The following is a 26,962-nucleotide window of genomic DNA, read 5'->3' on the forward strand; positions in this document are numbered from 1 at the left end:
GAATCCAGATTGACCATTGCAGTAGGGAGAGAAATGTCACAACAAGGCCCAATCTGTGCCGAGATAACAAAGTGTGGAGCTGGATGAACGCAGCAGGCCAAGCAGCATCTCAGGAGCAACCTGTGCTGTCCTGGTGGATTTGCTGATTGCCTGGGGTCTTTTTTGAAGAGCAGGGGAAATCTTTCCAGTAGCCTGACTGCAGGTCGTCTCTCGATCGAAATCATACTTTCTGGGAGCTTTCTATGCGCACATTGAGAGCCATATTTCACCTTGCTACAAAGACTACATGGTAATGGCCCTTCAGTTCAAAATGCTTGGATGTCTCCAGATGGCGACAGACACGACATAAATGCAATCCTTTCTTTCCTATCTCATACCAAATAAACCAACCTGAGTGACCAACTGAAAATTGCTGAGAGTACCCTTTCAGGAGTTCCAGTTTTGGTGGCTGAGAAATACAGACGAGCACATTATATTTACGCTTCTGTGTTGTATTTTCACAGGCGAAACCCATTGCACTTCCATTTCATCACCGACGCCATTGCCAAGCAAATCCTGGGCCATCTCTTTGAGACGTGGATGGTCCCTGCAGTGACGGTCAACTTTTATGATGCTGATGAATTGAAGGTCAGAAATATATTTATTGTTTTCCGCTTCCAACTTTTCCCTGGCCCACACCGCCCCCCCCCCTCCTCAACCTCATTACCCTCACAATGATGGGTTATTCCCCCAACTTCATTTCGAAGGATTGAACTGGGAGTGAGAACAGATCCTGTGCCAACACAGAACATCCTTAGCCCCAGTAGTTGTGAGTTGAGCTTTTGCTATATGAAGATCTACTTAGATCCCAAATGGTGTGACTATGATCAGTTCTGGGCGCCACACTTGAAGGTCACTTCTGGGCACCACACGTGAGGGTCAGTTCTGGGCACAACACTTAAGGGTCAGTCCTGGGCACCACACTTGAGGGTCAGTTCTGGGCACCATGCTTAGGGGCGGCATTGTTGCTCAGTGGTTAGCACTGCCACCTCACAGCACCAGAGACCCAGGTTCAGTTCCACCATCGGGCAGCTATCTCTGGAGTTTGCACATTCTCCCCATGTCTGCATGGGTTTCCTCCGGACGCTCCAGTTTCATCTCACAGGCCAAAGATGTGCAGGTTAGGATGGATTGGCCATGCTAATTTGCCCGTAGTGTTCAGGGATGTGAAGGCTGGATGAATTAGCCATGGGAAATGCAGGGTTACAGGAGTGTGGGTCTGGGTGGGATGCTGTTTTGAGGGTTAGTGTGGACTCGACTTTCCAGTAGCCTGACTGCAGATCGTCTCTCGATCGAAATCATACCTTCTGGGAGCTTTCTATGCGCACATTGAGAGCCATATTTCGCCTTGCTACAAAGACTACATGGTAATGGCCCTTCAGTTCAAAATGCTTGGATGTCTCCAGATGGCGTCAGACACGACATAAATGCAATCCTTTCTTTCCTATCTCATACCAAATAAACCAACGAGCCAAATAGCTTGCTTCCACAGTGCGGAATTCTGTTATGATTGAGGAAGGTATATCTGCCTTGGAGACTATGCAATGGGGTTACAATGTCAAGATCTTCTGGGTATATTTAGCATTGTAGTTATTTTTATACCAACCTGTTCTGGCACATTATGACACACATCTGGAGCAGCTAGGACTTGAACCTGGGTCTCCTGCCTCAGAGGTAGGGACACTGCCACTGCACCATAAGAGCCCATGGCCTTAAGCGACTATCTCAGACAGAGCTGACTCATGGAGTGTTTAACCTGAGGGCAGGCTTAACTCGTATTCTCTTGGAAACAGATGAAGCAGGAATGATCCAAATGCTTAAGATAGTCAATAGGCTCAATAAAGAAACAATTGCACTAAAGGGAGAGGCCAGATGGAAAGAGAGTCTTGAGTCTTTAAAGTTATCAAGACCCATCAAGGGAGTTATCACAATGTAGTTCTAAACACAAAATTGAATGGAAATCTGGAATTCCCTTCCCTAGCCTCAGCTGGGGATCAACTGAAAAATGCTAAAACTGAGGTTGATCTTTTTTTTCCTCAAGCATAAGTATCGCAGGATGATGGAACCAAGGTGGAGTGAGGCAAGAGATCTGCTGCGATGCCACTGAATGGTCGAGCAGGCTCGAGGGGCTGAGTGGTCTCCTGATCCTGTTATGCACAAACATTGTTCTGCAGTTTTGCTATGAACGGTCGTTTTGGAATGCTGAGACGCCAAATGTGGATGCACAGATCTGTTTCTGCACTTGGCCATTCAGCACGAGTGTGAAAGCGATTGTCACAAGAAAGCAGGGCATGAGAATAGAGGGCTAAGCAACTCAGTACTTGTGTTACAGTAAATGTAATGCCAATACATGAGTTTGAAAAACACTCTGTAAACTTAGAATCATACAGCACAAAAACAGACCCTTCGGTCCAACCAGCCCGTGCCGACCATAATCCCAAACTAAACTAGTCCCACCTGCCCATGCTTGGCCCAGATCGCTCCAAACATTTCTTATTCATGTTCTTATCCAAATGTCTTTTAAACGTTGTACCTGTACCCATAGCCTCCACTTTCTCTGAAAGTTCATTCCACACGCAAACCATTCTTTGTGTAAAAAAATTGCCCCTTGCATCTTTCTTAAATCTTTCTCCTCTCACCTTAAAAGTACACCCCCCCTTGTCTAATCATCCCCCACCATAGAGACACGACACCTACCACTCACCTTGTCTATGCCCCTCATGATTTTATAAACCTCTATAAGGTCATCCCTCAACCTCCTACGCTGCAGTGAGAAAAGTCCCATCCTATCCAGCCTCTCCTTATAACTCAAACCCTCCATTCCTGGAAACATACTGGTAAATCTTTTCTGAACCCTCTCCAGCTTCATAATATCCTTCCTATAACAGGAAGACCAGAACCGGACACAGTACTCTTCCACCGCAGGGCAAAGAATACATTGTGGAGCGGTGTCAAATCTCAGAGAGGCCAATATTTTACAGCCAGGACGACTTCCTTCCTGGGACACGGGCAACCCTGATAGTAGGAACTGCAGATGCTGGAGAATCCGAGATAACAAGGTGTAGAGCTGGATGAACACAGCAAGACAAGCAGCATCGTAGGGGCAGGAAAGCTGACGTTTCGGGTCGAGAGCCTTCTTCAGAAACCGAAACGTCAGCCTTCCTGCTCCTATGATGCTGCTTGGCCTGCTGTGTTCATCAAGCTCTACACCTTGTTATCAAAGCAATATCATCAATGAGTTTCCAGACAACAGGAGCAACAAATTTATTGAAGGCCATGGACCAGTGCAAAGGTAGAGGAGATGTTAAGTGAAACATGGTTAAAACTTAACAGAAATTGCTGCTCAGCTCAGCGATACAGATAAAGTTGTTATACTCCACCTGAGCCTCCTCCCATTCCCTCTTGAACCACCGTAACTTTGATAGTAATTGTGTCTTAGGCTGAGTCAGCACTTGCAGTTGTATGAGGAGATTACTTCAAGCCCTTGAGTCCCAGAGGCATTACGATGCAGCAAATAGATCTGATACCACCATTCCTGTTCCTTTAACCTGTGTGGACAAGTTGATTAGAAATAATTAATACATGGGTAATGCGGTGAAGTGGTAATATTCCTACCTCTGGGGCAAGAGGCCCAGGTTCAAGTCTCACCTGCTCCAGAGGTGCCAGAACAGGTTGATTAATGTCTATACACAATGAATGCACTCGTTCTAAACCCTGGTGCTGATAGAGTTGCTAAGGGGTGTTTTCAGTCATTGATGCAAGCTTAAAGTCAAATCAAATTTAAACCAGTTTGAATTTACATTCCAGCCAGAAGTTTCATGGATTCCAAACAAGCATTACTCAGGGATATACGGACTAATGAAACTGGTTCTCACCAAGATTCTGCCTGATTCCCTGGAACGGGTCATTGTCCTCGATACAGATATCACCTTTGCAACAGACATCGCAGAACTTTGGGCTGTGCTTCACAAGTTCAAAGGTAGTGTGCGTGCGCGTGTGTGTGTGCGCCTCCTTTCACTGCTCCCCTGCTTCACAAATTCATAAGCCAAATTGTTTTCAGGTACCAATTGGAAGCTTTTGTGCCTCACCTTGGACGGAATGAATGGAGAACTACAGTTCACAATCTGTTCACTGTGAAAATGTCCCCACTCTGAAACTCAAAGCTTTCTGTGTGATGTCTAGCTGTGCACTCCGTGTGGTTTTGGTCATCACAGCCAAGTCAAAAGCTGTGAGACTACAACTGACCAACAAAAAAGTAAACTCAGTTTTTTGTCATTCCTAGTCGGACATGAATGGATGCTGGGCTGAGAATATGAACTTAAATTATGAAGCACAAAATGATCAAAAGCCTCTAAAAGTTGCTTTATAAGCTTCCACATTCGGAATGAACTGCACTTCATGGGTGGAAGGGAAAGAGGATTATAAAGAACTTTCACTCCTGAAGGGATTTGCAGAACATCTCACATTTATGTTCTAGCTTGGAGATGTAAAATGATGTTTCAACAAAGTATAACTAGACAAAAGTAAGCCAAGGAGATAGGATTTAAGGAGCTTCTCAAAGAGAGGAGAGGGAGCGTGATAACTAGGTAAGATAACTAAGGTATCACTAACTAATTCCCTCATGGAGTTCATTGACTATGAAGTCCCTTGGTATCAGACAATAGCCTGCCCCGTTGGAACTCATAACCTGAGCCCTTCAGAAAGCAGACTGAGGGTTGGCTGTGCAGAACTGTCTGTCCTAAATTGAGACTAGCCTATGAACATGACAAGTAGTGGCTCTGTTTTGATGTTCAACCATAAACGGCGATCCTGTCCAGTCAGAAATCCTGAGCTATTGCATCGGTGACGAGGGCAAAGCAACGTTTTGGGACAGCCTTGCCTTTCAACAAACCCAATCGGAGAGTGATGGGGAAATATTACAAATGCTGCTGTTGGGGGAAAGAGGATCCTTGTGATGTGGGTGTGGAGGATTGGCCCCTGCACGCTGAAAGAATGAGAAACATTTTTTCAGGCAAATGGGATACAAGGGTATGACAATCAGTACGTCATTCTCCTGACCATTTGTGGGGCCGTACATTTCAGCATCATGGAGAGTTTAACTGACCCAGCAGATCCAGGGTCTAAACCTGTGACAGACAGATAGATATGGTGGTGGACCTCCTGACTCCAAACCAGCTATTATTATTGCAGCAGTTCAGGTTTAACACAGCTTAATCGACTTCCCCGGGAATCAGTTACTGAATTTATGACGAGACTGTGGAAATTGGTGCAACACTGTGAGTACGGGTCAGGAGTTTGGGAAATGGTAATGCAATTGCTTGGTTAGTGGAATCAATGATATTGCGACTCAAGGAAGCTATTGACTAAACTATATCTGGACCTCAGGACAGCCATTGAACTGACCCTCTCCCAATAAAACTAAAGGGGCTGTGGACTTTCAGGGGTCCATAGACTATCCTGACCTCAAACTTGGGCTAACACTGTACTGCAGAACCAAGTCCCCAGTGGATAATACTCACAGCCCCTGTTTGCTGCCAGGGAAAGGCGATTGGAGACAGAGGCTAGAGATAATGGAGATGCTGGAGAATCCAAGATAACAAAGTGTGTAGCTGGATGAACACAACAGGCCAAGCAGCATCTTACGAGCACAAAAGCTGACATTTCGGGCCGAAACCCTTCATCAGATCATCATTTTCTGATGAAGGGTCTAGGCCTGAAATATCAGCTTTTGTGCTCCTAAGATGCTGCTTGGCCTGCTGTGTTCATCCAGCTACACACTTTGTTATCTTGAGACAGAGGCTGCAAGGTTCCAGAACTGGATTGAAGGTTTCTCCACAATACAGTAAGGAATAAGAACATCTACATCGCCCTTGTGGTCATGGAGTTCATCCCAGACAGGGCGACCGAAACAAGCGAAGGGTGAAGCCACCTCAGGGCAGGTCTTTACAAATAAATCAGCCTGAGGATGAGGAAGCGACGCAGCTAACTCACTTCATTGATGCCAAAGGGGCACCAGTTAGGATAAAACTCCAGGTAAATGGCCGCCCCCTACTCACAGTTACTGCTGTATCAATTGCTGCGGAGGAAACCTTCAGGAGACTCTGATGGGGGCATCTTGCATTTAATCCTGTGAGACACCAAGGCTAGATTGGCCACATACACTGGGGAGCCCTTAAGTACTATTGGGACCAGTTATGCAGGGGTGACAGCCAGCCCGACTCCCCTCACGGGGGATGCAAAGGTCAGGTCCCAAACTTTTGGGAAACAAAGCCCAGAGCGACAGGTAGCCAGTGGGGATGCCTTGAACCACTTGTTACTACCCACCGGCCTATCTTCATATCCGAAGATAGATGAAGTTATTATGGCTTTGAATAAAATAGACACTTTAACACTGCCAGGCAAATCTGAACTTGGACCCAAAAGCGCCCCATGTTTGCAAAGCTGTGTGATATCGTCCTAAGTGGTGGACCACAAGGATATCCTACGGAAACGTTTAAACCCTATATCTCAAAATATCAGGAGTTGAACAGAGAAGATGGCAATATCTTGTGGGGAGCCTGTGTGATTGTCCCATGTCCAGGCCAGCGACCAATCCTTGAAGAGTTACATAATGGCCACACAGGAATTTCTAAAATGCAGATGGTCCCATGGAGTTATGTTTTGTGGCATAAAGATAGATATTGAAAACCTGGGCAACCAGTGCAAAACCTGCCAGGCAGACCAGAAGGCTGCAGTAGTTTAGACCCATGGGAATGGCTGAGGAGACCCTGGGTGTGAGTACATGCAGATTTCACAGGGCCATTTGTAGCGGTCCAAACTCAATTCTTACCGATGCCCATTCAAAATGGATCATCATGCACTGAATGGCCTCTAATCCCCTTACAACGCCATAGAAAAACTGCCAGTCCTTTAGGACACATGATATAATCCAAGGTCCCTGTCACAGAGAGTGGGACCCCTTTCCCCAGTGGCCGGTGTCAGACCTTTTGAAAGATAAACAGAGTAAGGTATAACTGGCCAGGACCTTACCGTCCGCCCTCAAACGGTCTGGCTGCACCAGCAGCCCAGTTATTCAAAAAATAGCAAGAGAAAGCAAACCAGGAAATCTGAAAATGTAGCTTGAATGCTTCGTCTTCGCCTGTATGACGATGGGACGAACCCTGATGGAAGTATTGGTTGGCCGATGCCTTCAGATTAGACTTAGCCTGACTTTCCCAAGCAGACTCAGAGCTTTGAGGTGCCGTGGAAGTGCCCTTACCTCTGAGCTTGAAGGCCCAGTTTCAGGCCCCACCTGCTCCAGAAGTTAGTCATGGCAGTTTGGGGGCATCTGGGTAGCTCAGCCCATATGGTATTAGGTTTTGAATCTGACGGTCCACTGTTCAAGTCCCTCTCTGTGTGCTGCTTTAGCCTCTCTTTCTTCTATTCATTTACAACAATAATTAAGTGAAGAAATCAATTCCCAAAACGGAGCTTCAGGAAGTGTTTGTTCGATTCGCAAACCCAACCCTCAAAATTCCACTATTCCCCCTGCTTTTATTCAATTTGAAACTGGGGTTATTTATTGGTCGTAGTAAATAGATGAAAAAATACCACGGTGATTTGGTGATGGGGATGAAAATAATTCAACTGTGTGATAGCATTTCTCGATTTTAAAAATTGTGATAGAGCAGACTCAGGGATGGGTCTGCAGATCCGTCTCTCCCAGGCTGGGACTAAGCTTTGCATGCCACATGTATTGGCTCTGTTCTGGTATTTAACAACCAATGATGTTCCTTTGCAGTTTTTACAGGGAGGTAGAAAACAGAAGTGGTTTAAGGAGAGAATGCCAGCCCTCAGGGACGAGCTGAACAAAGATACAGTCACAGATAGTGGAGAAAAACATGTGGGAGATGCAGCGTGTCTGGGGGAGCGCAGCACTTTCAGTGATGGAGCCTTTTAAAGTGAGCCAGTACTTCTAACCCAGTTAAATTTTATGAATAATCCATCTTTTTATTGGATGAAAAGAAAATTGAACAACTTTACAGTTCTCAATGATTTGTAATGCCAGTTACCCCAAAGGAGGTAGAATCAAGTAGGAAAAGTGATAATTGATTGTTGACTGAAGCTTCCCAGCTGGTTTGAAATATCGAGCAACAAATGTTGACCTAATGTAAAGTGTGCTCTTTGTCGGTACTTAACTACATGTAATTCTAAAGAATATGAAGAGATTGGAGATGCTGCAATTATTGTCCTTAGAGGAAAGGAGATAAAGAGTAGTTCTGATAGACATGTTTACAATCATGTAGAGTAGACCCAGTAAATAGAAAGAAACCTTTTCCAAAAGCTTGATAATCAGAGGCAGCAGACTTAAAGCAATTGATAAAAGAACCAGTGGCGACATGTGAGAAGAAAGCTCTTTTTCATCTAAACGCATGCTTTGAATTTACAATATCCACCTGAAAGGAAGGTGGTGGAAGACAAAAGCAACAGGGCCTACAAAAGCTGGAATGGACGAATATTTGATGGAGCCAAGCATTTGTGGATGATTCATAAAATTTAACAGTAACTGGGTTAGAAAGCACTGGCTTAATTTAAAAGGGTGCATCACTGAAATTGCTGTTTCCCTGACACGCTGGGTCTCCCGCATGTCTTGGCTCCTGTACGTATTGAATTGAATCAGCTTTACGGGCACAAATGCAAATAAGTGCAGTGAAAAGCTTACTAGTTGCCACACTGCAGCGTCATTTTAGGTACACAGGTACGGACTTGGAAGAACCAATTGTTAGGGAAGAAAAGAATTAGAAAAATACGATGTCTGGCATTTAGAAAGACTCGCTGCCACATTATAATTGGATTGGTCCTGGAAAGAGCAAGTACAGACTTCGTGGGTTGAATGAGCGTATGTATTCCACTATTCCATGGGTTCTATGATGTCAAGTCAGCCTACTTTTGTATCAAGAGGGTTCGGGTTAGAAAAGTTACAGTGTTTATGTCTTAGAAATGGCAGGATTCCACACGGAGGGCTATAGATATAAAAAGGTAAAAGATTTGCATTTCTATTAAGTCTTTTGGTCTGCAATTTTGATTTGGGATTTTACCTCCTGCAGGATGTTTGGGTCTGATGGCCAGTATCTATGTTAGCTCCTGTAACATAAAAACTAGAACTGTGTAACATGGTACTGAATAATTCAGCAGAGTTTTATTACAGCTCCTTGGATCTACGTGTGTTACAATCACTTCAGTGTCTGGGCTAATGCTGAACTACTTGGTTACAAACAGTAGCATGTCATGCTACAAGTGGTCCCCATTAAGATGGGAGTCTGAGATCCTAAAACCCTCAGACCACATAACTATGATACAGTAATGATATCGTGAAAGTATACTAGTAATGAGGTATAACACAGTGCCCTGCAAAGCCTCTAGATATTCTAAAGGGCTTTATGAAATTTTTTAAAACACGTTCAGTCTTGTAATTTACAGTGCAGTGGTTATTTCTTTCAAAAATTTTTGGTCTTCACAAAGGAGAAGGACATGGTCGGTGGCCAGTCTAAAAAGGAATGTGTTGATATTCTAGGGCATGTCACTATAATGAAGGAAGTGGTGGATGTTTTGAAAACCATTAAGGTGGACAGGTCCCCAGAACTGATGGGATCTCTCCCAAAATGCTGAGGGAGGCAAGTGAGGAAATTACTGGGGCCTTGTGCTAAATCTTTGTATCCTCTTCAGTCACAGGAGATCTCAGAGGACTGGAGAATAGCCAGTGTTGTTCCTTTGTTTAAGAAAGGCAACAGGGATAATCTGGCAAATTACATGATAGTGAGCCTTAAGTCAGTTGTAAGGAAATTATTTGAGAAAATTCCAAGGGCCAGGATTTATCCCCATTTGGAAAAATACAGACTTATTAGCAATAGACTTTGTGCGAGTAAAGTCATGTCTCACAAAGTCGATTAAGTTTATGAGGAAGAGACAAAGATGATTGAGGGTAGGACAGTGGATATTGCCTGCCTGAACTTTAGTAAGATCTTTGACACAATCTATCACTCATGCTGGTATAAGTGGTGAAGGCACATGGGGGCTGGTGAGCTGTTAAGATGGATACAGAACTGGCTTAGTCATTGAAGATAGAGAGCAGAAGTGGATGGGTTTGTTTTCTGACCGGAAGTGCATATCTGTGGTGTTCTGCAGGGATCAATGCTTAGGACCCCTGTTGTTTGTAATTTTATATATGATTTGGAGGAGAATGTAGGTGGGCTGGTTAGTGAGTTTGCATGTGACGCAAAGATTGGGGAAGCTGCTTACAGTGAGGAGGAAAGAGCAGAATACAGATAGGCTGGTGATTTGGGCTGAGGAATGGCAGATGGAGTTTAATCCAGATAAACGTGAGGTGATACATTTTGGAAGAAGACCTAATGCAGGTGGGAAATACACAGCAAACAGCAGAATCCTGAGTAACATCAAAATACAGAGGAATCTTAGCATACAGGTCTGCAGTTCCTTGAAAGTGACAACACAAGTGTATAAGGTGGTCAAGAAGGCATATGGCATGCTTATCTTCATCAGTCAGGGCACAGAGTAGAAAAATTGGCAAGTCATGTAGCCACTGTATAGAACTTTAGGTGGGCCATATTTGGAAATAAGGTGTACTGTTCTGGTTTCCACACTACCAGAGGATATGGATGGCATTGGAGATTGTACAGAAATTATTTACCAGGATATTGCCTGGTTTGAAGGGTATTAGCTATGAGGAGAAATCAAAAAAAATTGGCTTGTTTTCACCTGAATGTCAAAGGATGAGGAGTGACCTGACAGAAGTTTATAAAATTACGAGTGGCATGGATAGAATGGATAGTCAGTCTTTTTCCCAGAATAGAAATGTCAACTACTGGGTGGCCTAGATTTAGGGTAAAAGGGGGCAAATTTAAAGAAGATGTGAGAGGCAGCTTTTTTTACACAGAGGGTGGTAAGTACCTGGAATGCGCTACCAGAAGGGGCAACGGAGGCAGATACAACAGCAATGTTTAAGAGGCATCTTCACAGATACATGAATAGGCAGGGAACAGAAGGATACAGATTGTGTAGAGGTAAAAAGGTTTCAGTTTAGAAAGACTTCATGTGTTGGTGCAGTCTTAATGGGCCAAAGGGCCTGTACCTGTGCTGTGTTATTCTTTGTTCTTTGTTGGATTAGTAATCCAGAACACAGGACCACACCCCTCTCCATGACACTTTGAGAAGTTGCATTCAGGATGTTTTTGTATTTCAACAGGAAATGCCAGTAAAAGTTAAATTGTCCCAAAACGCTAATTGATTATTTTAGGAAGGCAACAAGTCCTTGCCCAGTCTAGACTGTGTGACTCCAGTCCCACACCATCATGGTTGACTGCTCTCTGAAGTGTCCAGGATGGTCTAACACCAGGCCTGGCGTGTGACTGCTGGCAATAGGCAAGAAATGTTGACCTTGTCACTGATATCTAAATGCTCATTTTGGATTAAATGAAGAACGGGGCCTAATTTGTCATGAGCATCTGGGGCACAGCTGTTTAAGGAAGAATTTAGTCACAATGTTTAGGAAGAGAATTTGTCAAGTATTGGAAAGAGAGCTTTTACAAAATGGATAGCAGCATAAGACTAAAGAGACTATTGAAGAAAATGTTGATGTTATGAACTAAATAACATCGTTCTGCACTCTTCTTAATAGCTGTATGACTTATTTGGAGTGAGCTACACCCTTTACATTTTACAAAGTTGCATATTTAATGTAACCCATTCCAACACAACAGTCTCCGTTTATTCATCAAAGAAACTGTACTGGCGTGTGAGTATTATTCTTCGTATTTTCTTGCAGCTGATGCCCTGTTGTAAGCTTCCTGAGAGAGAGGTGTGATTGACCTTGGAAGAAGGGAGGCTGCTTCTCCGGTACTTAGCCCAGTTGCCCCTGGAGACATGCATTGCTGGTGTTTTGTCAAGGGGTGAATAATGGGCACTAACCCAGTACCTCCTCTGCGCTGAGAATGAATGTGATGTGCCTTCATGGAGAAACCTGTTTTTGTTTGGAAGTCAGGAGAAATAGCCTTGGAATATTTTTTGTTTTGGCCTTGCTCAGTTGTATCCCTGAGGATAATGAAACCAAGAGAGGTGCTTTAGCCTTCGTTCGACCTGAAGATGTTCATAAATGTTGGGTTAAGTCTCATATAGTATTGCTGAAACAATAAACTGGTTGCAGACAGTCGCTGGAAAAATGGAGATAAATTGTTCACTTTTATTCCAAGTGATGGCCTGTCACCCACTCAATGCGCATCTCTCTCATGCACTAATTTACCTGTTAAGGTATTTCTCTGCATTCTGCACACCTTCTCCTCACCAGAGCCACTTTATATACTTTATATTTTCTTGTTTATCACAAATAGTTAACTTTCCGTAAGAATTTTTATATCCTACGTTTGTACCCCAGATTGCAGTTTTAATAGTTTACATTTATATCTCCGGTGGCTTTAGTGCACTTCCGGATTAGTAATCTGAGTTTATTTTAATATATACACAGCTGAATTTCTGCCCTCCCATCTCCTGTCTAAGTAAAAGTTCAGTCAACGCTGTCTGAGAGGGAGGAGTTTGTATTTGTGCAGTGTGTTGTGTGCCTATGGGATGTCCTGGATTAATTTTGGATTGGAGTGAATGTCATTAATGTGGACAAGCACAACAGCCAGTATGTACACAGGAAGATCCCAAGCAGCTTTGAGAAAGGTGGCTGGGAAGACAGACAAGATTTTTATGGCTCAATGGAAAGATGGCAGCTCGACATTGCAAACACACCCTCAATTTCAACTGAAATGTCAGTCCACATTTAACACTCCCTTCTTCACACTTAAGTTCAATCTATTTGCTCCTGTTTGTACTCTGTACAGAACTGCCAAGTCTCATTTCAGTGATTTGCCCTGTCCTTTTTGATTATAAATCTGACTTGGAATAATCCCCAGTCTTGACACCTCCTACTTTCTAAAACACTTGGTGTTTCATATTTCTATTGAATCTGGAAGGTGGGTTATGGCAGACTCTTAAAGCACGTCTCGCAAGTGAACTTGCTGCATGTATCAGGCCTACTTCCACCTATCCTTACCAATCCTACAGATATCAGAGAGTCCAGTACAGACTCTACCTTGAAGGAACAAAATCACTTGTACTTACGACTGTCCATCATTCAACACCAATTGCCCTGTGCCCTCAAAAGACCAGATTACGGCTGATCCTCAGGATAGTGACACTGTGGAGTAGGTAGCCCTAGTCTGATTTTGGATTTAAGATGCATTTTGAAGGTAAAAATGCTTTACCCTCCGTGGAATTCCCTCACTGACGGCATTGTGTGTCTAACTATTGCACATGGACTGCAGCGGTTCAAGATTGCAGCTTACCAGCACCTTGTCCACGGCAACTAGGGACAGGTAATAAACGCTGGCCCAGCCTGCGGATGAATAAGTAAAAATGTAATTGCCTTGAATCGGAACAGGAATGCCTCAGTCCAGCCCAATGCTTGGCTGGACTGGAAGGTGGCCCTTGGAAGCGATCAGCTCACATACCTTTGTGGCCTTAGAGAATCTTTGACCGGGAAGCCACAAATTCAGAGAAATAGGCAAACCTTTATTTCATACTGAACGAAGATAAACAAATGTAAGCAAGACTGTTGGGCCCTGACTTTTCATTCTCATGATGGGAACACAGGGATAGGATGTTTCCCCACCCTACACACACACACCGGGAAAAAGTGTCCCGGAAGGTCAGGTTTTGGCTACTTGACAAGCAATTTGATTCTACTCGGAATAAAAACACCACTTGTTGCTGTAGTAATGGGCATGAGGCTTCACTTATCGATGATCCACTGTGTGCAACCTTTCCCAGCCTCCATGACACCACCCACCCCCACCATTATCAAAATATTGCACTATGCCACTCTACCTGTCCCCATGGCCCCTAATACCACCATACCAAACATTAATCTCCATGGTCCTATGTAGCCCTGGTTCAAAATCGATGCCCCCACCTACCATTGCTTTTCCAATGTCTTCCCCATGCCAGTTTACCCAGTATTCAGTACAGTCACACCTCAAGGGCCACAAAGTTATGTGTCTATTTATGTCAGCACTATCAAAAACACTAATTGATGTTTAAAAAAAATATTCAGTGCAGTGAAAGTTCTGGAGGTAATGTCGTGGAAAAACAGATGTTTCATTGCAGTGCATAATCACTTCTGTAAGCAGTTTAAAGTGTCCATCAAAAGGCTCATTTGACAGCACCCAAATAACAGGTTGAGAAATCGGTCTTGTCATACAAATGTTTATGATTCACGGGGTAGCGCACTGGAGATCATGCCCCACTATTCCCAGAGTTGTAAGTGTTTATAAAAAGTACAGGTTTCCCTAGTTTATCTGACAATTAGATCTGGAAAATATGGACCAGGTTTAAGAACTTAGCAAGAATTCCTATTTACTAAAAATAAGCTGATGCTAGCTACAGATAAACAGCTACAGACCATCAGTATGTAGCACTACTAGTTAAACTCAAACCACATATCCACACAGTTACAGATGGTAACAAAAACCTGAGTGTTATGGGCAGAGGGAAAGATCTGGAGTAACAGTTCAATCGTTCCTTCTCATGATCTGCTGAGATGATTCTAGTGCAGATCAGAATTCTGCTTCTCAACCTTCCATCTCCCAGTTCTTTCATTTGTTCATAGAAGTTTCAGGGTGACTGATGCATGCTATGAAAATCTTTCTAACTTACCAATTCAAAGTTACAGCTTAGAGCAACTGCTGAAGGAAAAATGAACTTTTTTTTTCAGGTTTAGAGAGTTTTATTTTCTGCCGTGAACACAGAGCCGGTGGAGACCTGACTGCTTCTTCCTAGCTTGATCCCAAACTTTGGTTCCGAGGCAGTTCAACAACCTATCACAAAGTTATTGGAAGGCCACACACACTTGTCATCAATAACTGAGCATGAGTAAGCAGACCTTAGCTACCTGTTGTCCTTGGACCCAGCTCACCTGCATGCGGTAGCTGGTACTTAAAGCAGCAGCTGTGTAAACAGCACCTACACTGAGCGTCAGCTTTCTTGCTTTTCAAAAAAGAAGTGCTGTGATCTCTCCACAATCCAATTCCACACAGAAGGGGAAATAATTGGGTAAGTTTACCCTTGGTAGAACACTTGCCTTTAACAACACAAGCCCCAGCCCTCTCTCCCCACACTCCAAGAAGAAGAGAATAAAAGACTGACTTCCTTACCACCCAATCTCCCAAGGAGTGGGCTTGGATCAACAAAATTTAGGGCCCAGAAACTGTCAGCTTCAGCAGGTCAGTGCCAAGACTTGCGATAGACTGAATCAAAAACAACATTGCTGGAAAAGCTCAGCAGGTTTGGCAGCAACTGTGAGGTAGAAAGCAGAGTTAATGTTTCAGATTCAGTGACCCTTCCTCAGAATAGGCTGGGATAGGCCTCCAGTTGCCTGGCAGGTCAGTGTCAAGGGCTGTGATAGGATGAGATAAGCCTCTGATTGGCTGGCAGGTCAGTGTCACGACCTGTGATAAGCTGAGATAGGCCTCAGTGCTGAGGCCTGTGATAGGCTGAATTAGGTCTCCAATTGTCTGGCAGGTCAGTGCCAAGGTCTGTGATAGGGTAAATTCTGCCCGCCCAACACCCCCCACCCCCCAGCTCATTGGTCAGGTGTTCACCAACTCAGTTATGATGGGGAAAGAGTGCGGAAGTGTGTTAATCACCATCTTCTCATCACACACTTAGAAACTCAAATGGAAAGTCACACATGCCCTTACTCTTGTGACTATGAATTCTACTCTTAATAGAAAGAAGTTTATCATCCACTCTGTGGTGTTGGCCGTGGTATGTAGGGCATTAAAGGCTGATCTGAAGGGTGCTGTGTGCGGTTAGGGAGATATCATCTACATTCAGAAGCATGCTGCACATAGCATATGACAGCTAGATTGATGTAACCTCTAAGAAGTGCACTAACAGCGATTATGTATGACAAGGTTAGTGCTGGTAGTGATTGTTTTAAGAAGACTATTAACCCGCACTGCACTGAAGGCAGCTCCAACATACAGAGGCTAGGGGTTGCATTGTAAAATGAGAATTGCTGTGTTTGTCAGCAGTCAAGCAACTTTGGATATTGGTTTGTCAACTGGGAGGCTGTGAGATTGGATTTTTCAGTTGAACAGTTTTGACAGATTCTAAACTGAATCAGGATAGTTTTGTTGAAGGGTAAGCCATGTGAACTTCTCCTCACCGATGCCAGTAATACATTTCCCTGTTACAGTATCCCACAGTTTCTTGCATGTGTGGGTGGCTCCTGAACCTCCTGTTGCTGGCAAGCTGCTTCAGTAGGTCAAAGGTCAGTTAGACGTACGATCGTCCAACAGGAATGGGGGCAATTTCTCTGAAGATAATGGGAACTGTAGATGCTGGAGAATCCAAGATAATAAAGTGTGAAGCTGGATGAACACAGCAGGCCAAGCAGCATCTCAGGAGTACAAAAGCTGACGTTTCGGGCCTAGACCCTTCATCAAAGAGGGGGATGGGGTGAGGGTTCTGGAATAAATAGGGAGATAGGGGGAGGCGGACTGAAGATGGAGAGAAAAGAAGATAGGTGGAGAAGAGAGTGTAGGTGGGGAGGTAGGGAGGGGATAGGTCAGTCCAGGGAAGACGGACAGGTCAAGGAGGTGGGATGAGGTTAGTAGGTAGGAAATGGAAGTGCAGCTTGGGGTGGGAGGAAAGGATGGGTGAGAGGAAGAACAGGTTAGGGAGGCAGAGACAGGCTGGGCTGGTTTTGGGATGCAGAGGGGGGAGGGGATGAGCTAGGCTGGTTGTGTGATGCCGTGGGGGGAGGGGACGAACTGGGATGGTTTTGGGATGCGGTGGGGAAAGGGGAGATTTTGAAGCTGGTGAAGTCCACAGTGACACCATTGGGCTGCAGGGTTCCCAAGCGGAATATGAGTTGCTGTTCCTGCAACCTTCGGGTGGCAACATTGTGGCACTGCAGGAGGCCCATGATGGACATGTCATCTAAAGAATGGGAGGGGGAGTTGAAATGGTTTGCGACTGGGAGGTGCAGTTGTTTATTGCGAACCGAGCGGAGGTGTTCTGCAAAGCGGTCCCCAAACCTCCGCTTGGTTTCTCCAATGTAGAGGAAGCCACACCGGGTACAATGGATACAGTATACCACATTGGCAGATGTGCAGGTGAACCTCTGCTTAATATGGAAAGTCATCTTGGGGCCTGGGATGGGGGTGAGGGAGGAGATGTGGGGGCAAGTGTAGCACTTCCTGCGGTTGCAGGGGAAGGTGCCGGGTGTTGTGGGGTTGGAGGGGAGTGTGGAGCGAACAAGGGAGTCACGGAGAGAGTGGTCTCTCCAGAAAGCAGACAAGGGTGGGGATGGAAAATGTCTTGGATGGTGGGGTCGGATTGTAGATGGTGGAAGTGTCGGAGGATGATGCGTTGTATCCGGAGGTTGGTGGGGTGGTGTGTGAGAACGAGGGAGATCTTCTTTGGGTGGTTGTGGCGGGGGCGGGGTGTGAGGGATGTGTTGCGGGAAATGCGGGAGACGCGGTCAAGGGCGTTCTCGACCACTGTGGGGGGAAAGTTGCGGTCCTCGAAGAACTTGGACATCTGGGATGTGCGGGAGTGGAATGCCTCATCGTGGGAGCAGATGTAGCGGAGGCAGAGGAATTGTGAATTGCGGATGGAATTTTTGCAGGAGGGTGGGTGGGAGGAGGTGTATTCTAGGTAGCTGTGGGAGTCGGTGGGCTTGAAATGGACATCATTTACAAGCTGGTTGCCTGATATGGAGACTGAGAGGTCCAGGAAGGTGAGGTATGTGTTGGAGATGGCCCAGGTGAACTTGAGGCTGTGGAGGTTGTGGGCGGAGCGATGAGGTTGTCAGCTGTGGGTGGGGTTCCGTCCCTCTTCCGCACCTACACAGGCTCCAAACCCCACCTCTTCCTCCGTTACATTGATGACTGTATCGGCGCCGCCTCTTGCACCACAGAGGAGCTCGAACAGTTCATCCACTTCACTAACACTTTCCACCCCAGCCTCAAGTTCACCTGGGCCATCTCCAGCACATCCCTCACCTTCCTGGACCTCTCAGTCTCCATCTCAGGCATCCAGCTTGTAACTGATGTCCATTTCAAGCCCACCGACTCCCACAGCTACCTAGAATACACCTCCTCCCACCCACCCTCCTGCAAAAATTCCATCCCCTATTCCCAATTCTTCCTCCTCTGCCGCATCTGCTCCCAGGATGAGGCATTCCACTCCCGCACATCCCAGATGTCCAAGTTCTTCAAGGACCGCAACTTTCCCCCCACAATGGTCGAGAACGCCCTTGACCGTGTCTCCCGCAGCACATCTCTCACACCCTGCCCCCGCCACAACTGCCCAAAGAGGATCCCCCTCGTTCTCACACACCACCCCACCAACCACCGGATACAACGCATCACCCTCCGACACTTCCACCATCTACAATCCGACCCCACCACCCTAGATATTTTTCCATCCCCACCCTTGTCTGCTTTCCGGAGAGACCACTCTCTCCGTGACTCCCTTGTTCGCTCCACACTCCCCTCCAACCCCACCACACCCGGCACCTTCCTCTCCAACCGCAGGAAGAGCTACACTTGCCCCCACACCTCCTCCCTCACCCATCCCAGGCCCCAAGATGTCTTACCATATTAAGCAGAGGTTCACCTGCACATCTGCCAATGTGGTATACTGTATCCATTGTACCCGGTGTGGCTTCCTGTACATTGGAGAAACCAAGTGGAGGCTTCGGGACCGCTTTGCAGAACACCTCCACTTCGTTCGCAATAAACAACTGCACCTCCCAGTCGCGAACCATTTCAACTCCCCCTCCCATTCTTTAGATGACATGTCCATCATGGGCCTCCTGCAGTGCCACAATGATGCCACCCGAAGGTTACAGGAACTGCAACTCATATTCTGCTTGAGAACCCTGCAGCCTAATGGTATCACTGTGAACTTCACCAGCTTCAAAATCTCCCCTTCCCCCACCGCATCCCAAAACCATCCCAGTTCGTCCCCTCCCCCACGGCATCACACAACCAGCCTAGCTCATCCCCTCCCCCCACTGCATCCCAAAACCAGCCCAGCCTGCCTCTGCCTCCCTAACCTGTTTTTCCTCTCACCCATCCCTTCCTCCCACCTCAAGCCGCACCTCAGTTTCCTACCTATTAACCTCATCCCACCTCCTTGACCTGTCCGTCTTCCCTGGACTGACCTATCCCCTCCCTACCTCCCCATCTATACTCTCTTCTCCACCTATCTTCTTTTCTCTCCATCTTCGGTCCGCCTACCCCCTTTCCCTATTTATTCCAGAACCCTCACCCTATCCCCCTCTCCGAAGAAGGGTCTAGGCCAGAAACGTCAGCTTTTGTACTCCTGAGATGCTGCTTGGCCTGCTGTGTTCATCCAGCTCCACACTTTGTTATCTGCAATTTCTCTGGATGTTGTCTTTTTTAGTCTAGCAATGTTTGACATTGCTTGGGGAGAAAAGACAAGCCCGCAACAACACGTCTCAGAATAACTGCCAACCCTTGAGAGAAGGAAAGGCACAAGTCGATCTTTGATGGCTCTCTTTGGTTAACCAATTTCAGCTGAGGACAGAGAGTAGCCAGAGCCCCCAGGCGAATCACCATCTGACCATTGGCAGTGGACAGACAGCTGAGGAACAGGGCTTGGCAACAGTATGGGCTGCAGATGCTGGAAGCCAGAGTCTATAGGTGTGAGGCTGGAAAGGCACAGCATCTGGGGACTCATTCAGAAATGTTGACTCACCTCCTTTTCGGTTGCTGCCTGACCTGCTGTGCTTTTCCAGCCTCACACTTCTAGGCCGAGGAATGGGGCTCACTGGCCTTGCCTGGACAGAGTCAAGATAGCCATCAACTGGTCATAGCTGTCCAAATCTGAGCTCCTTCAGTACAGGTGGCGGTGGAGGGGGCCTTGACCGTGGGATGGGTCAGTAGCTCCGGGAGTGCAATTAGACTTTAAGAAAACAGCAAAGAGGAACAAAAAAGAGTCTATTCCAAGCACGAAGTAATTAGCTCCTTGCTCACAAACCAAAAATAGCGAGATTAGCATTTATCATTTTCATCTGTCAGGATCCATCCTGCAAGCGCGAGTATAATTGGGACAAGGTTGGCATGTTTTAGGTCAATGGCAGCACATTTTTATTCTCTGTACACCGAAAGAACAATTCCCGTGCTGAGCTGGGTAGAATGACAAGGTCGACATTTAGTTCACCCACCAAACATTAACTATCAACTCTCCAGAAGGCACCCCGATGAGTCACTGGATTGTGTAGGCCTGGCAAATCACAAGTGCCAGGTGTGGCCTTGGCGAATCTCGGTTCATGCCACCTTGGAATACTTTGGCTATCACTGGAGCCCTGGATTTGAGAGCAAAATCTTGGCCAGCATTCATGTTTCTAGATAAAGCACACAGAGCATTTCAAATTCTTCTCTTCTAAATTGAAAAACCTGGATGATGGCCAAAGCTAACCAGGCTGATATACAGAGAAATGATTTTACTTTCAGCCCTATTTTAAGCCTAAAGCTTATAGGAAGGGGAGAGAGCTGAAGGAGGCAACGAGATCTATACTGTTGGTACCTTGGGAAACATTTGAGATAGAGCAGATTGAGATCAAGAGAATGGCGATTGACGTGTTGGTAGTTACAGATGAACTTGAAAATCCCAAAGATAAACCACAGAAGAGCCATGAAGCAGTAAGACTGAACCGGACTGCATAGTACTTTGTCATGGTTTCTTATGGACAAACATGTTCTAATTCAAGGGATAAGTTCAAGGGATATAATTAAGCTTCCAGGAATTTTTAAGGGTGAATTGCAGATTCCACTGCTTGGTGTCAGTGTTGAATGTGCAGGATGTACTTACCAAATAGCTTCTGGAAATCAGTTGCCTGCCAAGCCTCTTTTGGAATTTACACAACAAATGCCAATGCTCAGTGCCAACTCCACTTTGCTGAGGTTAACTCTTAACAGCACCTCTGACCTTAACTCTGCCCTACGTTCCTGTTATCTCCTCTCCAAGCAAACATCAACAAGGCGATTGGCCCGTTCCCTGACTCTGTTTCCTTCCCACAGACACAGTTCTATCCCTGACAACTACCAAGGACTGTACCAGACTAAAATTCATAGTGCCATATCTGGACCTCAATTAGCGCCTCAGTATGTATCCAGCTCCGTAAACTTGCCTGTCTGTTGTTTGCCTTTTGGAAGTCCAAATCATAATTATAATTTGTTCTAGTTGATGGTGAGGAATTAATTTTAATACTTTGTTTTGTAGACCTGGGGTCTTTCTACATCAAATGAAACTATTTCTGTCTTTGCCTCTTACCTTTAGATGAATAGATTGATGCCATATGCAGATGGGAGACTTAGAGATTTCATAGTTTTTGCTAGTCACAGCCTTTTACGTTATCCATGAATCACAATTACATCTTTTAGCAGTTCTTTTATTTAACCTTTCATCAAATAGACGAAAATGATTTGTCTCTTTTCTCTCCGAACCTTATCACCTTCTGCCTTTACCATTTCTCTAACACTCCAAGGAACGTCAAATTCTGTTTATGAGGGATGAAAAAATGTTCCAACTGGGCAAAATGAAGACCCATCGACTTTCCAAATAATTGCCTTCATATTGTCTTGTACTAGGTTTCACCTTTGTTTAAACAATGTTTACATTGCATTTCACTGGAGATATCACCAGTGCTTGGAAAACTCCTTACTCCTTATTTTATATAGAATGGCAACTCTCCATAAGACCATAAGACATAAGAGTGGAAGTAAGGCCATTCGGCCCATCAAGTACACTCCGCCATTTAAATCTTGGCTGATGGGCATTTCAACACCACTTCCCTGCACTCTCCCCATGGCCCTTGATTCCTTTTGAGATCAAGAATTTGTCGAACTCTGCCTTGAAGGCATCCAACGTCCCGGCCTCCACTGCACTCTGCGGCAATGAATTCCACAAGCCCACCACTCTCTGGCTGAAGAAATGTCATCTCATCTCCTTCATAACCGCAATACATTGTTGTTTTTGATTCTTTCATGAGTTGTGAGCATGAATGGCTGGGCTGTGTTTTGTTGTCCATCACTGATTGCCCTGTAGGAGGTGGTGGTGAGCTGTTTTCTTGAACAACTGCAGACCAATTGCAATTGGTAGACCCGTAATGCTGACAGGGCGAGAGCATCTCAGTATTTCGTCGCAGCGGCACCAAAAAAACTGTGATATCTTTCCAAGTCAGATGGTCAGTGACTTCGAGGGCAACTTGGAGGTTTACGTGTCCTTCACGATAGTAGTGGTCAGCAATGCCCCCATTTCTGAATGATGTTTTTTTTTAAATCTTCCAGTTTGTTTGCAGCAGTAGAGTGGGAGATATGGCAGCTGAGAGATTGCAGATTGTGGCTGAATTCAGTGTGCTGCCGCTGATGCCCCATAGCAGCTCTTGGATGCTCAGTTTTGAGTTGCTAAATCTATGCCAGATCTGTACCATTTAGCATGTTGGTAGTGCTGCACGCATTGATGCAGAGAATCCCCAGTGTGAAGGTCGGACTTCAACTTCAAAATGACTTTGCAGCGGTCACCCCTTTTAATACTGTCATGGCTGGATATGACTGTGAAAGGTAGATTGACAGAGATGAGGCAAGGTAGCCTTTTCCCTCATGCCAGTTCCATCACCACTTGCCACAGATCCGATCTAACAGCGGTGTCCTTTAAGACCTGGCCAGTCAAAAGCAAATGTGCTTTTTTGTTAAATCCCATAACTCGGCACCCATTGTCATGATTTACAGAGTCAAGATTACATCATACCCAATCTGTCTCCATACTGCTTATATAACCATGAGAAGTGTAGATAAGGTGAATGGCAGGTGCTTTTTCCATAGAGTGGGGGATTTCAAGACTAGGGGGCATGTTGCTAAGGAGGAAGGTAGACATGAGGGGAGACTCTTTTGAGGGTAGCTTGTGTGTGGAATGAACTTGCAGAGGAAGTAGTAGATGCAGGTGCAGTTACAATGTTTAGAAGACATTTGGATAAGTACATGAATTAAAAATTGGAAAGATTTGGGCCAAATGCAAGCAAGTGGGACTAGTATAGTTTTGGAACCTGGTTGGCATGGACTAGTTGAACAGAAGGGTCTGTTTCTGTGCTGTATGACTCGATGACCCGATGTTAAAGGTCTAATGCTATCTGGAACTCCATAGTTAAGGAGTCCACAACTGACAATTGTCACAGTAGGCAGATTCTTTTGATCCGTATAATTCGTTCAGATTCCTCTTTAAATCCATTTTCAGCCTCAGAATGTGTTATTTCATGGACCCTATCCCTTTGCTTTGGCCACTTCAGCGCACGGTGAAATTTCAAGTGACATCTGTTAACTGTTCCTTGGGCAGTCCTGGGATTGACTTGTTCAGTAAACAAAAAATGCTGGAGATCACAGCGGGTCAAGCAGCATCCATGGAGAGAGGGTAAGCTAGGCTCGAAGCATTAGCTTACTTTCTCCCCATGGATGCTGCCTGATGTGCTTTGATCTCTCGCAGATTTTGTTTCCGGTACAGGTTCCAGCATCTGCAGCAATTTTCTCTGACCTAGATCTGTTCGGTGTTTTTGATTCCGTTTTTGCCTTTTGCTATAATAGCCACATCTGAGAAAGGTGCTGCCATCCTCATTCTTCCTGCCTTTATTGCATTTATCGTGCTGCTGGCTGTGTCCGGTATCGGTATGTTTTGAAGTATTTCAGTCTTTTGTATCACTGTGAAACATACCATTGGTTCAATAAAGAGTAGACTGTTTTCTCAGAGATTATTTTAAGGCAGCAAACACCTGCTATAGTATGGTCTGCTTGCCTGAGAGCTGAACACCAGCAAGAGGGATTGGATGAGACATCTTCTCATAGTTCAGTTTAAATGCTAGTCATAAAGCATTGTCCCTAAATTAAATTTTGTCCATCTTTTATTAAATCTGTTCAACTCCATGAAATGTTTGTCTGTAGAATGGTTGTCTGCTTTCCTGATCTATCAAGTTACGATCTCACAGATTAGGTACTTAACAGGTTGACCTTCTTGTAGATTTCATAGCAGAACCATAATGGTTCAGATGCTGGGAACATTGGAGAATAATTGTGCCTTGTTTATGCTTATGATGACCACTGGAATTTTAGTCCCTTGTCGTTCTTTTAAAATTCGTCTCCAACCTTCACCATGAGTCAACCAATCTTTCCTACCAGGCCCTAAGGCTGAAAGTAAGTTGGTGAAGAATTGAATGCAGCTGGACTGCAGTGCAAAATGAGGACATGTTGCAGTTCACATGAGGCAGCATTAACCTCTGCATGAGGCAGTGTTAGCCCACTAGAAATAGTGTTAGAGTCTGTGTGAGGGACCATTACAGTCTGCTGCGTAACAGCCCCATTTGAGATAACGTTACAATCCTTAACGAAAAATTGTCTGTGCAAGGCAACGTCAGGGCCTTAAGAAGCAGTGCCATTGTCTATATGAGATACCATTACAGTCTGTGTGAGATGGCATGCAGTGTGTGTGGGACAGCACTGCAGTCTGTGCAAGGCAGCGTCACAGTCCATGTGAGGCTGTCTTCACACTTGAGCCTTGTGGTGCTCTGGTGGGAGAGGTGAAAATGCTGGAACAGCTTCCAGAATACCCAATTTGCTTTCATCAAAATAAGAAAATGGAACTGTTTCCTCTTTGAAAGGATAGAATTGTAAATCTCCTGTTACTCTCTGTTTTGTATTTAATAAGTCTATGAGCAAGAGCCTGCAACAGGTTAACTGGCTGTAAATTTAATGATTTGACAGGTTAATTTGATGGCTGGAATTTCTATTATACACCAAATATTAGCAAAGATGTGTTGTTTAATGGTGTCACATCAATCCAGTGATTGCTGAAAGAGGGGTCTGGGTAATTCTAAGTGCTAAATGTACTGCTACATTAACCAGCGGCTCTGTGTGCAGTTATAGGGTGGCCACATCTCTAGTTAACCCTTTGTATGGCGCACATCTGTTGTGCAGATGGTATTTCACCCTGGTATAGAGAGCAAAACACCTTCGCAGATTGAAGCCAGAAATGCAGCCTCACTTGAGCTATGTACTCACCTTAATATTTCATACTTCAAAGAATTATCCACTTCCTTAATGAAAGTTGTTCTGGGTTGAGGTGACTATAATTTGATTGCTATACTTATTCACCACTCTACTTTCACTGAATCAAACAACAGTTGGGTGGACTTTGACCTTTGTTTTAGTCCGGCAATTTTTAATGTTCTTATATTCCCATTAATCTGCCAGTGTTGCTATCAGGGTAATCTATACAATGGCACCCTTCCCCACATTAAAGGACATCTTTGTTCAGCCCACATCCATTCATTAATGGTAAATATATCCTCCTCGAGTTCAGTTTCCAACCCGTTACAATCAGTTTACTCTGCTGCCCTTATCAGAATGAGCCATGTTCTGAAAGACCCCTGTTTATCTCCTTAGGCCACGCTTCTAATCAAAGTGCCAGCCTAGTGCACCTTTGCTGCAGCCGTTCCCTGACCTCTATCAATCATAGCGAAGGTGCACAGATCTCCCGGGGGGGAGGAAATGCCTCAGCTTTGTCAACTGATCGCAAACAAAATTCATTTGCTGTGAAGAATCGTTTATGAGCTGGAAGACCAGCTTGACACCTCCAGTTCTGCTTGCTGAGCACTGAGATGAGCTGAAGCCCCAGCAGCAGAATAGCCCATTATTGTCAGCACAGCAGGAATTTCTTTCTGGAGTCTCGGGGTCCAGAAATGGACACAATACTCCAATCATGACTGGAACAGCGGTTGATTGGAGTAAATCATCGAAACACAGCAGTCATGGAAATCTTAAACATAAGCAGCACACATTTGGAACTATTCAGGAATAATTGGATGACCCAGCAACCTTTGTGTGATGACAGCCCCAGCCTGTTGTCTCTTGTTCTGAATAGATACTTTATATTTAACGTTCCCATCATAAGACCACAAGACGTAGGAGTGGAAGTAAGGCCATTCGGCCCATCAAGTCCACTCTGCCATTTAAATCATGACTGATGTGCATTTCAACTCCACTTCCCTGCGCTCTCCCCATAGCCCTTGATTCCTTGTGAGATCAAGAATTTGTCGATCTCTGCCTTGACGTCATCCGACGTCCCAGCCTCTACTGCGCTCCGTGGCAATGAATTCCATAGGCCCACCACTCTCTGGCTGAAGAAATGTCTCCTCATTTCCATTTTAAATTTACCCCCTCTAATTCTAAGGCTGTGCCCACGGGTCCTAGTCTCCCTGCCTATCGGAAACAACTTCCCAGTGTCCACCCTTTCTAAGCCATACATTATCTTGTAAGTTTCCATTAGATCTCCCCTCAACCTTTTAAACTCTAATGACTACAATCCCAGGATCCTTAGCCATTCATCGTACGTTAAATCTACCATTCCAGGGATCATCCGTGTGAATCTCCGCTGGACATGCTCCAGCGCCAGTATGTCCTTCCTGAGGTGTGGGACCCACAATTGGGCACAGTATTCTAAATGGGGCCTAACTAGAGCTTCATAAAGTCTCTGAAGCACATCGCTGCTTTTATATTCCAACCTTCTTGAGATAAACAACAACATTACATTCGCTTTCTTAATCACAGACTCTACCTGCAAGTTAACCTTCAGAGAATCCTGGAACAACACTCCCAAATCCCTTTGCACTTCTGCTTTACGAATTTTCTCACTGTTTAGAAAATAGTCCATGCCTGTATTCTTTTTTCCAAATTCCAAGACCTCAAATTTGCTCATGTTGAATTTCATCAGCCATTTCCTGAACCACTCTCCTAAACTGTCTAAA

General features: G+C 45.1%; 1 protein-coding gene across 2 annotated transcripts in view; it reads left to right on the forward strand.

The window, feature by feature from the left end:
• The window catches only part of large1 (LARGE xylosyl- and glucuronyltransferase 1), a 427,164-nt gene that overhangs the window by 264,523 nt on the left and 135,679 nt on the right, over positions 1-26,962 (forward strand). For both annotated transcript variants that reach the window (XM_059652276.1, XM_059652277.1), the window contains exons 5-6: positions 504-627; positions 3,847-4,018. In XM_059652276.1, the coding sequence (XP_059508259.1) occupies positions 504-627; positions 3,847-4,018 (296 nt within the window). The remainder of the gene's footprint in view (positions 1-503; positions 628-3,846; positions 4,019-26,962) is intronic.

Source organism: Stegostoma tigrinum, chromosome 18 (genome assembly GCF_030684315.1).
Source record: "Stegostoma tigrinum isolate sSteTig4 chromosome 18, sSteTig4.hap1, whole genome shotgun sequence".
NCBI classification, from domain to species: domain Eukaryota; kingdom Metazoa; phylum Chordata; class Chondrichthyes; order Orectolobiformes; family Stegostomatidae; genus Stegostoma; species Stegostoma tigrinum.